This window comes from Myotis daubentonii, chromosome 7 (assembly GCF_963259705.1).
Source record: "Myotis daubentonii chromosome 7, mMyoDau2.1, whole genome shotgun sequence".
Classification (NCBI taxonomy): Eukaryota; Metazoa; Chordata; class Mammalia; order Chiroptera; family Vespertilionidae; genus Myotis; species Myotis daubentonii.
In genome coordinates, this window is record NC_081846.1 from 85,653,949 (window position 1) to 85,666,966 (window position 13,018).

The following is a 13,018-nucleotide window of genomic DNA, read 5'->3' on the forward strand; positions in this document are numbered from 1 at the left end:
CCTGGCCAGGCCCAACTATATTGCCAGGCTGCGGTAGGGATAGAAGCTCGCAGTATTTAATCACCACTGGGTACGGCAGGGCCCCCGCAAGGTTCAGGGGAGAAAGGCCCGACGCACAGCACACTGCCCTCAGCCACAGTCTAGCAGCGGAGTCCTTCAAGCTACAAACAGTAATTGAGCACCACTTGGTGCCAGGCCCAGGCTGGTTGCTAGAAACACAGAAATGAGGAAGAAGTGACCCCTAGTTCAGTGGGTGACAGACAAGTGAACCAGTGTGGGTCGTCAATGGTAACGTGACAGTGCAGCGTGAGCCATAGGGGAGGCCAGGAGGCACGCCCGGGGACGCCTGCAGAAGTTGTGCGTGGAGCTGGCGCATGGCAGAGCTGGTCCCGGGGCCTCCTGCAGGAGTCAGAGTTGTGCCTGGAGCTGGCATGTGGCAGAGCTGGTCGAGTGGGAAGTAGTTGCATGACCCTACCCACCCAGCCGCTGGACTGGAGGCTGACTTCCAGACCCTACGAGTCCAGAGGCTACCGAGCGTCAGCAGGGACCTCTCTCCCCCTCAGAGGCTTCCTGGAGCAGGTGGCCCATCAGCTGGGCAAAACAGGGGCAGCACAGATCCCCAAGCCTGGAGTCAGACCACATGAGGCAGCTGAGCTCCTTGGCAGAAGCCCCTGGAGCTGCCCCGTGTGGCTTGGCTGCCTCTGCCCCTTTCCCTGCACTCACCCCTCCCCTGCAGGGAGTAGAGCTTCTAGCCCTGATTCTGCAAACCTACACCATGGCTAGGTGAGAGGGTGGAGCAGCCACAACCCACAGAACCTATCTGGTCCCAGGGTGTGTGGCTCCAAATGTCCCAGGCGCTGAGGCTGCAGATTCAACTGCCCCCGCCTGCTAGCCTCCAGCCTGGCTGCATTAACTGGCCCAGAAGGAGTGGACTGCCCACCCCCACATGCCAACTCCCTGACCTCACTGGGTGGAGGTCAGCTGCTCCGCACTGGCTCGCACAGCACTGGGTGTGCCATTAATCAAGCACTTCAATCCTTGCTGCAGTGTGTCTCCAGCCTTTGCCCTAGTGTCTTGCTCCAAGCAGGGTACACAGTAGGTCTACAGGGAATAACGAATGAGGAAATGTTTCAGATGAGGATTGTCAGGACCAACTATTGTCTAAAACTGCACAGGCTGTGAATGCCGCATCTATTTGCAGCTAGGGTTCAAGGTCTGGAGAAGGGGCTGCACACGAACGGATACACTAAACAAGAAATATAAAATTTAGAAGGCATGGGGGAGCCAGGCAGAGGCTTCACTCTAACGAAGAAGCTCTCTGCATCTGAATCTCAGGACCCATTGGCATTTTGTTTACTAGAATACACGTTTGCCCTTTAGCAAAGCAGACAGGCATAGCAATGGTAAAGTTTGGTAAACAGTAAAGGATTATCAGGTTAGGGGATTGCCTTCAGCCATTCAGCAAGCAGCAGGCAATATTATGCTGATTTTCAGCCCTGCTGAATATCAAAGTCCATCAGCCTTCTGATGGGACTTCTGGCATTTATATGGTAACTGCTTGTTGGTCTTAGTCTCTGGCACCTGCGGTACTGTTCACAGGGATTGCAGTGTAAATGGTGCCCCTGGGTTGTGCAGCATGGGGACCATGGGCCTTAAGCATCTTCACTGCCTGGAGCTCCTGGCCTTGGTGCTGACCACTGGGCCTTCCTCCTTCCCCTTCCCAGCCAGCACTGCCCTCCCTCCTGCCTCTGCTGGCAGTGGCTGGTGATGACTTGCTCCAGTGAGCAGCTCTTCCAGGCCCAGCCGTCGGTAGTGAGAGAGTCCTGCATGTAGAGTAAGGCCATCTGAATTCTTGGTCATCTGGGGAACTCGGTCTTCGGTGAAGATCTCCCTAGTTGGGGTGTTGGGGTCCCCAGGATCTATGATGTCTCCTCGTACCACTCCTCTGTTCTCCCTCAGCCTGCAGTGGGCCTAACGACCCATGCACAGGAGGCGGGGGGGCGCGGGCTATGGGAGCATCCCTGTGGCGTTGGCCTCACTGGCTCAGCAAGAAGGCTGCCATTATCCTGACTGCTTTCTCCTCACCATAAAGACCCAGCTCTGACCCTCAAGACCTAAAGGAGCACAGGGAGAGAGCACTGCTGCTGGGTCCTGGGGTCAGGAGGGCTAGAGGAGGAGCCTGAGTGTGAGGACCCAGGAAAAGGGCGATGTGGAGTGGTTCTTGCAAGTGATTTCATTCATTCAATGCTTTGCACAGACCTTCATTGAGCATCTACTGCAGTGGTTTTCAGAGTGTGGCCCTGGGACCAGCAGCACCAGAGATTCTGGGGATGGAGCCCAGCAACACATTTTCACAAGCCCTCCAGGTGACTCCAGTGCATGCCAGACATGGGGCCAAGTACGGGGTGCCAAGTGAGTTTGACTTCAGCCCTCCCTGGCGGAGCTTGGAGTCCAGGGAGGAGGCAGACAGGAAAGAATGAAATACTGTCAGCGGGAAAGGAGCTGCTCTCAAAGGGATGGAGGCCGAGAGGCAGCTGGCATGGTTTGGCCCAGGAGCTGGGGGTCCTGGCCAGGATGGGTGGCCTGGAGACCCCCATGGCATGAGGGCCGTCTTGGCAAGGAGCCAGATGTTGGGACTAGCTGCCCCTAGAGGCCTCACAGGGCCCATGGCCTAGCCCAGCCGTGGGCAAACTACAGCCCACGGAGCCGAAAGAGCGGAGGGTTCTCTTGCTCTCCCCTCCACTTCTTCACCAGCAGCAGTGTTAACATGTATTAGTTCACACAAACACTCCATCCATGCTTTTGTTCCGGCCCTCCGGTCCAGTTTAAGAACCTATCGTGGCCCACAAGTCAAAGAGTTTGCCCACCCCTGGCCTAGCCTCTCCCTAGAGCAGTGATGGCGAACTTATGACACACGTGTCAGAGGTGACACGCGAACTCATTTTTTTGGTTGATTTTTCTTTGTTAAATGGCATTTAAATAGATAAAATAAATATCAAAAATATAAGTCTTTGTTTTACTATGGTTGCAAATATCAAAAAATTTCTATATGTGACACGGCACCAGAGTTAAGTTAGGGTTTTTCAAAATGCTGACACGCTGAGCTCAAAAGGTTCGCCATCACTGCCCTAGAGTAACCCCTACCTGTCCCACCGCCCCTCCCTTCCCACTCCCTGGGTCACAAATGGCAGCAAGTCAATGTCTTCAATTGCCCTGGTGGGAAATGTGTGCGAACCACCAGGCCATTATCTCAGCGCACATTTTTAGAAAATTTTAGAGCCAGTTTTTCCATTCAGCAGGGAACATCATGTATTGATTTAGGAGCATCTATTTCTGCTTTACACAGACAAGAGGTTTTGAAAAATTCTAGATAGAGAGGAACACAATGAAAATGAGTGAAAATAGGCTCAGACCGTGGCAGCTTATCTGATATGATCGTACTATAGCTCATTACAGCAACATCACTCTCTTGTACTGATGAGGAAACCGAGGCTCAGAGAGGTAAAGTGACTTGCCGAGGCCCCCGGCCCCTCAGTGTAAGGCTGCAATTCGACCCCGCTGCCTCCAAGCCTGTGTCTCCCTGGCCTGTGTTGCCATTTCCAAGGGGCCTGATGCTGAGTAAATCCAGCTCATCATGCGTTTTCCTGAGCCCACACCCTGTGGCTGCGTTGTGGGGAGCTGGCTGGCTCTCAGGGCTGATTCTCTGTCTAATTAAAGAGGGGGTGAGTTGGGTGGGGAAAGGGGAATGACTCGGACCTAAGGCCCCACCTAGCAGCTTTGCAGCTGTGTGCTCTGTAAATCCTCAGCCACTTGGGTAATTGGCAAATAATACCTTCCCCCACCCTCTTACCAGACCGGGGAGCTGGGTGGGCTGGGCTCAGACCTCAGCACCCTTATCTGCCAGCCGCCCCATGTGACCCTGGAATGGCTATCTGCTTGCGTGAGGTGAAGTACAGAGAAGTATCTGTGTGAGCAAAAGCTGCAGGCCCATTCAGAAGCTGAGAGGCTTGCTTAGCCTATTGTACCGCCTCCCCTACAACAACAGTTAATAGTGTTGATTATGTAAGCCTCACTTTTCTGAAGGTCATGCGGCTTAGAAGCCTCAAATATGTGGGAAACAGCTAGGGAATAACTTCGGAAGATTGTAGAACCACCAACATGAATGTCCAAAACCCACACATTAAGCTCATGAAGAGTCCTGAAGCTCTCACTCAAAGCATGTTCGGGGATTATGAATACGCTACTAGGAATGTTGATGTTCACATTTTTGTGTGGAAATATGTTTTCATTTCTCTTGGGTATATACCTGGGAGCGGAATTGCTGGGACACACAGAAACTCTGTTTAACCCTTGAGGCACCGCCAGACTCTTTTCCACAGTTGCTGCACCACTTGACATTCCCACTAGCAGTGGATGCAGGTTTTGACTTCTCTACATCCTTACCAACACTTGTTATTATTTCTCTTTTTGATTATAGCATCCTCGTAGGTGTGAAGAAGTACCGCATGGTTTTAATTTGCATTGTGGAGCATCTTTTCATGTGCTTCTTGCCAATTTGTGTGTCTTCTTTGGAGAAGTGTCTATTCAAGTCCTTTGCCCCTTTTTATATAGGTTACTTGTCCTTTTAACATTTGCCTCTTTCTGTTTAAAAGTTTCAAAATATCTTTATTGATTTCAGAGGAGAAGGGAGAGGGAGAGAGAGTTAGAAACATCAATGATGAGAGAAAAATCATTGAATGGCTGCCTCCTGCACGATCAGGGATGGAGCCCACAACCCGGGCACATGCCCTGACCAGGAATCAAACCGTGACCTCCTGTCCTGGTTCATAGGTCAACACTCAACCACTGAGCCACGAGGCAAGGCTTTCTTTTTAATTTTTATTCATTGATGAGAGAGAGAGAAACATTGATTTGTTGTTAACACTCATCCATGCATCCACTGGTTGATTCCTGTGTGTGCCCTCACCGGGGATTGAACCCAAAACCTAAACTGTATCAGAACAGTGCTCCAACCAGCAGAGCTACCTAGCCAGGGCTGTCTTTTAAATATTTAGTTGTAAGAGTTCTTTATCTATTTAGAAACAAGTCCTTTATCAGATACAAAATTTGCCAAATTTTTCTCTCTTTCTGTGGGTTGTGTTTTTACTTTCTGGATGGCGTGTTGCCTATATTTCTTGTTCACAGCAAATTAGCAGGACTTGGGTGGGGAGAGGGGAGATTTTAAGAGGCAAGCCAGCTTGGTGATAGAAAGAGATTTGACTGGGGGTGGTGAACACACAATACAGTGTACAGATGATGTATTATAGAATTGTGCACCTGAAACCTGCATAATTGTGTTAACCAGTGTCATCCCAATACATTCAATAGAAAGGGGGGGCAAGAGGCAGACAGACAGCTGTGATAAATGTCCTGGCACCCTCCCTTGTTGAGAGCAGGTTCTATAAAACAGAAGACAAGACCCACGAACATCTCTTCAGCTTGGGTGATCCCTGCCTTTTGGGTGAGGATCTGACTGCCTTCTCTTGAAAGATACACTGCATTTTGAAAGGATTTTTGTTCCCCAAGGATAGAGTGAGTTTTGAAGCTGTAAGTTCCAGAGATGTGTGCCTTCATGGAACCCCCTACCATGTGCCAGGACAGTGCTGGGTGCCAGGGGTACAGCATGGAGCAAACACAGCGACCTCTGCCCTCCCCAAGGTGACAGGAGGGCGGGAAGGCGGACAAGCATGCGAGCCAGCAGGCAAGGACTTCAGAGAAGTCTCCAGCCACAGAGCAACGCCTCAGGTGTGACAGCCCTCGCTGTGCCCACTGAGGACAGCTGGGCAGCTGTAGGCACTCCTTTGGTACAGATGAGGAAACTGAGGCTAGAGAGAGGAGGACTTATGGAGTCTGCAGGTGAGGAAATCATCGGATAGGACCCAGAGTTTCGGCCTCTCAGATTACTCCTTTCAGCTCTGCACTTTTTAGGCTTAAACAACAGTCTGTGTAAGAATTTGTGTTTTCATTTATGGCTTTTGCTGAGGCCCTGGTGCTGGCGTGGGCACACACCAGTCTGCCCCAGGGAGGCGAGCCCTGGTGGGTCCCTGCGCACTGCCCTTTCCAGCCACAGGCCCTCTTCCAGGAGCGCTTTTTCCTGGTTCATCCCCACATCCCTCAAGGCTCAGCTCAGGCCAGCCCGCCCAGTTCCCCCTTCTGAAGCCAGCGCCCTCTTCTCAGGAGACCTTGTTCAACTTCCTCCTGTGCCTGGCTCTCTCTTTGGGCACAGGTCTGCAGAATGGGCGCGGACTCCCCATGGATTAAGGAAACTGAGAGCTTCTATGTCTATTTACATTCTAGCCTTATCCCTTTACATTTCTTCTTGTTTCTATCTGATTTATTCTGTATATCACATTATAGTGCACAGATTATACATTTTAAATATATTTAACTTATCCATAAATGTAGCAATAATAGGAATGTATCCCCCAAACTTAATTTTACTACCAGATAACATTTAAAAATAAAGGTTGAAGGTAACTGTGGGCCGCATGAGGACAAGAACTGTGCCCTGTCCTCTCTCTGCCCCATGGCCAGCCTGGGCCAGAAATATTAGCTCCGTCAGCCCACTTGGCCTGAAGGCCTTCTCTCCATCTAGCTGCAGGGCGCCACAGCCAGCTACCCTCGGTCCCCACCCACAGTGACCGCTTTGTGGCAGCTGCCCGCCCAGCCGCTTCAGCCTGAGGGTTGTCTGCTGCCCCTGCAGAAGAGGCCGCAGGGTGGCCGTGTGGGGACTGCCCGCCATTAGTGGCCTGCCCGGGAGCTGGCAGGAGCTGGCAGGCAGGCCATGGGCCAGGCGTGGCTCCCAGCCACAAACAGCCTTGCCATGCCTCTGCCGGGAAGTGGGAGGGGACGGGTGAGCCGGGCAGAGACCCAGAGGGGCTAGGACCTGCGGTTGGGGCTCCTGCAGGCCTGGGTCTCTGGTTTTTTGCTGGAAGCTTGGGAGGGGGAGGGGCGGGGGCAGGTCTGTGGGTAGGCTGGGACTCAGCCCACCCAGCAGCAATTTGATCCCCTCCCATCTCCCTCCCCCAGATCTGTAAATAGAACACCCTGGGAGCCAGGTCAAAGCCAGAAGTAGTCTACACCAGCGGCAGGCCTTGATCTGGGCACTGGGAGGGCAAAAGAATTTTGAGACCTGCCCGCTGCCCATGAAGCACCCCAGAGAACAGCTCGGGCACACACCAGCACATGCGCCAATCAGAAGAGAGGGCTCTGAGCTTGTGCACGAATTTCCTCCTTTCATCTCACAGCAACCCATGTGGAAAGGTGTAACTAGAGTCCCCATTTAAAGGCTCTGGGACAGAGGCTGAAAGGCACCAGCTCGCAGTGGCGGGTGTGGCTATGGTTAACCTCAGTGCGTGGCCCAGTGGCCGCCCTGGATTTCCTTCTCTTTTAAGGCTGAATAATATCCCACTGCGTACATGTACCACATCTTCTTCATCTGTTCACCCATCAACAGATACTCAAGTTGTTCCCATATCTTGGCTCCTGTGAGTACTTGCTGCAATGAACATGGGTGCAGAATTCTCTTCAAAATAGTGATTCTAGCCCGGCTGGCATGGCTCAGTGGTTGAACATCAACCTATGAATCAGAAAGTCACAGTTCAATTCCAGGTCAGGGCACATGCCCAGGTTTCAGGCTCAATCCCCAGTGTGGGGCTTGCAGGAGACAGCCAACCAATTATTCTCTCATCATTGATGTTTCTCTCTCTCTCTCCCTCTCTCTTCCTCACTGAAATCAATAAAAACATTTAAATATATATATATATTCATTCTATTTCTTTTGGATAAATACCTAGAAGAGGGATTACTGGCTCATATGATGGTTCTATTTTTAATTTTTTCAGGAGCCTCCATACTGTTTCTGTATTGTCTGTACTAATTTACATTCCTATGAACAGCATACAAGGTTCCCTTTTTTCCCTCATCTCTGCCAACATTTATTATCTTTTGACTTTTTGATAATTCTAACAGTTTTTATTTACATTTCCCTGATGACTAGTGATGTTGGTCATCTTTTCATGTACCTATTGGCCATTTGTATTTCTTCTTTGGAAAAATGTATATTCAGGTCCTTTGCCCGTTTATTTGTCTCTTTTTTTGAGTTGTATAAGTTTCTTGGAGATTATCAGATACATATAACTGGGTGTATAAGATATAAGCTTACCAGATAACTTATTTACAAATATTTTCTCCCATTCCATAGGTTGTCTTTTCATTTTGTTGATTGTTTGCTGTGCAAAGACTTTTTAGTTCGATGTAGTCCTACTTGTTTGGTTTTACTTTTGTTTGCCTGTGCTTTTGGTGTCAAATCCAAAAAAAAAAAAAATCATTATCAAGGCCAATGCCAAGGATCTTTTCCCTATGCTTTCTTCTAGGAGTTATACAATTTCAGGTCTTATATTTAAGTCCTTAATCCATTTTCAGCTGATTTTTGTATATGGTTTGAAACAAAAGTTCTATTTCATTCGTTTGCATGAGGATATGCAGTTTTCCCAACACCATTTATTAAAGAGACTGTCATTTCCCCATTGTGTATTCTTGGCACCTTTGTCAAAGATTAGTTGACTTTATATGTGTGTTTATTTCTGGGCTCTCTATTCTGTTCCGTTAGTCTATGTGTCTATTTTTATTCCAGTATTTTGATTACCATAGCTTTGTAATATAGTTTGAAATCAGGGAGTAAGATGCCTCTAGCTTTGTTCTTGCTCAAGATTGCTTTAGCTATTTGCAGGATTATTTTCTCTATATTTGTGAAAAATGTCATTGGAATTTTAATAGTGTTTTGGACTCGTAGATCACTTTGGGTAGTATGGACATTTTAACAATATTCTTCTGACCCATGAACACGGCTATCTTTTCATTTATTAGTGTGTTTATATTTTCAATTTCTCTCATCAATGTTTCCGGTTTTCAGTGTACAGATCTTTCACCTCCTTGCTTAAATTTATTCCTAAGTATTTTTTTATTTTATTTTTGATGGTATTGTGAATGAGATTTTTTTTCAATTTCTTTTTCAGATAGTGCATTATTAGTATCTAGAACTACAGCTGATTTTTGTACATTGAGTTTTGTATCCTGCAACTTAACTGAATTAGTTTTTTACCTTTAACAAATTTTTGGTAGGGTCCTTAGGGTTTTCTATATGTAAGATCATGTCATCTGCAACTAGTCATAATTTTCCTTCTTTTTCAATTTGAATGCCTTTTATTTCTTTTTCTTGTTTGATTTTTCTGGCTAGAACTTCCGGGACTGTATTGAATAGAAGTGGCAAGAGCGGGCATCTTTGTCTTATTTCTGATCTTAAAATAAGCTTTTTATCATTGAGTATGGTGTGAGGTGTGGACTTGTTGTATATGGCTTCTATTGTGTTGAGGCGCATACCTTTTATACCTATTTTCTTAAGAGTTTTTATCATGAAAGGAGAAATGCTCTTTTCTGCATCTAATGAGATGGTCATATGATTTTTATCCCTAATTCTGTTAATGGGGTTATCACATTTATTGGTTTGCAGATGTTGAAACATCCTTGCATGCCAGGGATAAAATCCCACTTGATCATGGTACAGGATTGTTCAATATGCTGTTGAATTTTTTTGCTAATAAGTTTGTTGAGGATTTTTTTTATCAGCGATATTGTCCTGTAATTTTCTCTTTATGCAGTGTCCTTATTTTTTGGAAGAGTTGGAAAAGAACTGGCATTAATTATTTTTGTGTGTTTTCTTTTTGCTTTTTTGTTTGTTTGTTAATCCTCACTCAAGGATATTTTTCCATTTCAGAAAGGGTAGAAGGGAGGGGGTGAGAGAAACATTGATGTGAGAGAAACACATTGATTGGTTGCTTCCCACACATGGCCCTATCAGGGCTGGGGAACCTGCAACTGAGGTACATGCCCTTGTCCTGGAATCAAACCCATGACCCTTGGGTCCAAGGGCCGACGCTCTAACCACTGAACAAAACAGGCCATGGCTGGCATTAATTCTTCTTTAAATATTTTGTAGAATTCACCAGTGAAGTCATCAGTCCTGGGCCCTTTCTTTGTTGGGGAAGGTTTTAAATTACTGATTCAATATCCTTACTCATTATTGGCCTGTCAGATTTTCTGTTTCTTCATGATCAGTCTTGGTAGATTGTATATTTTTTTAGGAATTTATTCATTTCTTATGGGTCACCCAATTGTTGGCATATAATTGTTCATAATAGTCTCTTATGACCCTTTATATTTCTATAGTATCAGTTGTAATTTCTCTACTTATTTGTTTATTTATTTATTTTTTATTTTGTTTTGTGAATCCTCACCTGAGGGTATTTTTCCCAGTGATTTTTAGAGAGAGTGGAAGGGGGAAGGGCAGAGACCCAGAGAAAGAAACATTGATGTGAGACACATTGATTGGTTGCCTCCTGCACAAGCCCTGACTGGGCCAGGGATCAAGCTGCAACCGAAGTTCATGCCCTTGACTGGACTTGAACCTGCGACCCTTCAGTCTGCAGGCCAACACTCTAAGCACTGAGCCAAACTGGCTAAGGTTCTCCTCTTTTATTTTTTATTTAATTTATTTTTTATCTCTCTTTCTTTAGTCTCACTAAATATTTGTCAATTAAAAACAAACACAGGTCTCACTCTGCTTATGTTGCCTGTAACATTTACACTGTCGTAGACGAAGGGAAACCGGCTCCCTTGGAGATTTAAAAAAACAGGTCTCAGTTTTGTTGATTTTTTTCTACTGTTTTTCTCGCCTGTATTTTCTTTATTTTCACTCTGATCTTTTTATCTCTTCAGCTAACTCTGGACTTAGTTTGTTGTTCCTTTTCTAGTTCCTTGAGGTGTTAAATTGATTGAGATTTTTTTCTTAATGTAGGCACTAAACTATTAATAACCCTCTTAGAACTGCTTTTGCTGCATTACACAAGTTTTTGGTTTCCATTTTCATTTGTTTCAAAATATTTTTTTTCCCTTCCCTTTGTATTCTTCTTTGACTCATTGGTCGTTCAGGGTGTGTTGTGTAATTTCCACATACTTGTGAAGTTTCCAGTTTGCTTTCTATTATTGATTTCTAGTGTCATACTGTTGTGGTCAGAAAAAAATCTTGATATGATTTCAACCTTCTTAAATTTGTTAAGATTTGTCTTGTGACCTAACATATGATCTGTCCTGAGGAATGTTCCAGTACACATGAGGAGGCCACAGGGCTGGCCAATGTGTCCATGCTGATTTTCTGTCTGATGATCTATCTATTGGCAAAAGTGGGAACTGTATCGCTGTCCGTTTCTCCCTTCAGATCTGCTAGTATTTGCTTTATATATTTAGGTGCTCTTCTTTACAGTGATTTAAAATTAGTGATGAGTTTAAGCAGTATTTGGAAAACTCTTTTACAATTAAATTTGTGCTGTCACATTGGTCAGTATGGGTGACAAACTCACTATGAATACTGCTGTGGTTTGTTGCTTACTTTCATGCATAAGGAAATAGCAAATTCCAGTTAGAATTTGGTAACAATTAAAATATAATTTTTCCCAATAAGTTTACTATAAGCTCCTGGTAACTCCTGGTTCAAGTCCAGGGTTTCGCCCATGTCCACTCATCCCTCAGGCTCAGTGAGGGAGATCCCATTCAAAGTCATGACCCAGCCTCCCTGACCCTTCGAGTAGCACTTCAGTATTTAGTCATTCATCCGGCAAATATTGAGCACTGGCCCTGTGACAAGTGGTGAGATCCAAAGTCACATAAGATGAGGTCCTTGCCTTCAAGCTGTTCACCATCTCCTTAAGGAAGAGCACCATAGGTACCATTCCAAAATGCAAAATGTAGCCAAGCAGAGGACCATGCCTGCCCTTCCTGGCAATCACAGATAACACCCAGCGATGGTGAGGAGGGGTAAACAGTCACTATGGATAGTAACACTGTCCACCACATACTCCTTCGAAAGTAAGCATGGCATTGACTCGCATGGTATTGGAAATCCCGTACCCTCCTCACTCAGCACTCTCACGCTGCGCATTTGTCCCAAAGAAATAATTTAGCAGGAAGGACACAGGGTGGAGGGCAGAGGTCCTTCCCCCTCCTCTTCCTGCACATGTGCCCTCCTCAGGGAGGGGCTGAGTCTCACTCAGCCTGTGGCTCCATGCTGGCACCACTAGCACTCATAAGGCCTGTTGTGTGAATGTTCGACCACCATGCAGTGAACAAGAGACAGAGCTGACAGGAAGGGCAGTCCAGGAGCCCTCCATTGACCAGGCCCCTGTTTTCTCTTCCAGCCACCAATACGCCAGGAGAGATGGACAAGCCGCTGATCAGCCGTCGCCTGGTGGACAGTGATGCCAGCCTTGCCGAGGCTGCCAGTGGGGCCCCCAAAGTGGGCATCCTGGGCACTGGGGACTTTGCCCGGTCCCTGGCCGCACGCCTGGTGCGCTCTGGTTTCGGCGTGGTGGTGGGAAGCCGCAACCCCAAACGCACGGCTGGGCTGTTCCCCGCGGCAGCACAAGTGGTGTTCCAGGTGGAGGCGGTGGACTCCTCTGAGGTCATCTTTGTGGCCGTGTTCCGGGAACACTACTCCTCGCTGTGTGGGCTCAGCAGCCAGCTAGCCGGCAAGATCTTGGTGGACGTGAGCAACCCCACGGAGCAGGAGCACCTTCAGCACCGCGAGTCCAATGCTGAGTACCTGGCCGCCCTCTTCCCCACCTGCACAGTGGTCAAGGCCTTCAACGTCATCTCTGCCTGGACCCTGCAGGCTGGCCCAAGGGATGGGAACAGGCAGGTAGGTGCGGGGGCGGGGGGGACAGGGGGAGATGGGGAGGGGAGGGAGGAGGGGAGGGAGATAACAACCATCATGACAATCAATATAATGGCTAGCTTTCCTTGAGGGTCCTCAGCACACCAGGCTCTTTGTGCTCATTTTCTCAGCTCATCTCACATCACTGTGCAGTTCCATTTCACAGACAGGAAACTGAGGCTCAGAGATATTGATGAATTTACACCAGGCCCC

At 47.4% G+C, this 13,018-nt stretch overlaps 1 protein-coding gene across 1 annotated transcript in view; it reads left to right on the forward strand.

Annotated features, from left to right (window-relative positions):
• STEAP3 (STEAP3 metalloreductase) overlaps nt 1–13,018 on the forward strand; it is a 46,990-nt gene that overhangs the window by 16,455 nt on the left and 17,517 nt on the right. The window contains exon 2 of the mRNA XM_059704666.1: nt 12,291–12,790. Coding sequence (XP_059560649.1) covers nt 12,291–12,790 — 500 coding nt within the window. The remainder of the gene's footprint in view (nt 1–12,290; nt 12,791–13,018) is intronic.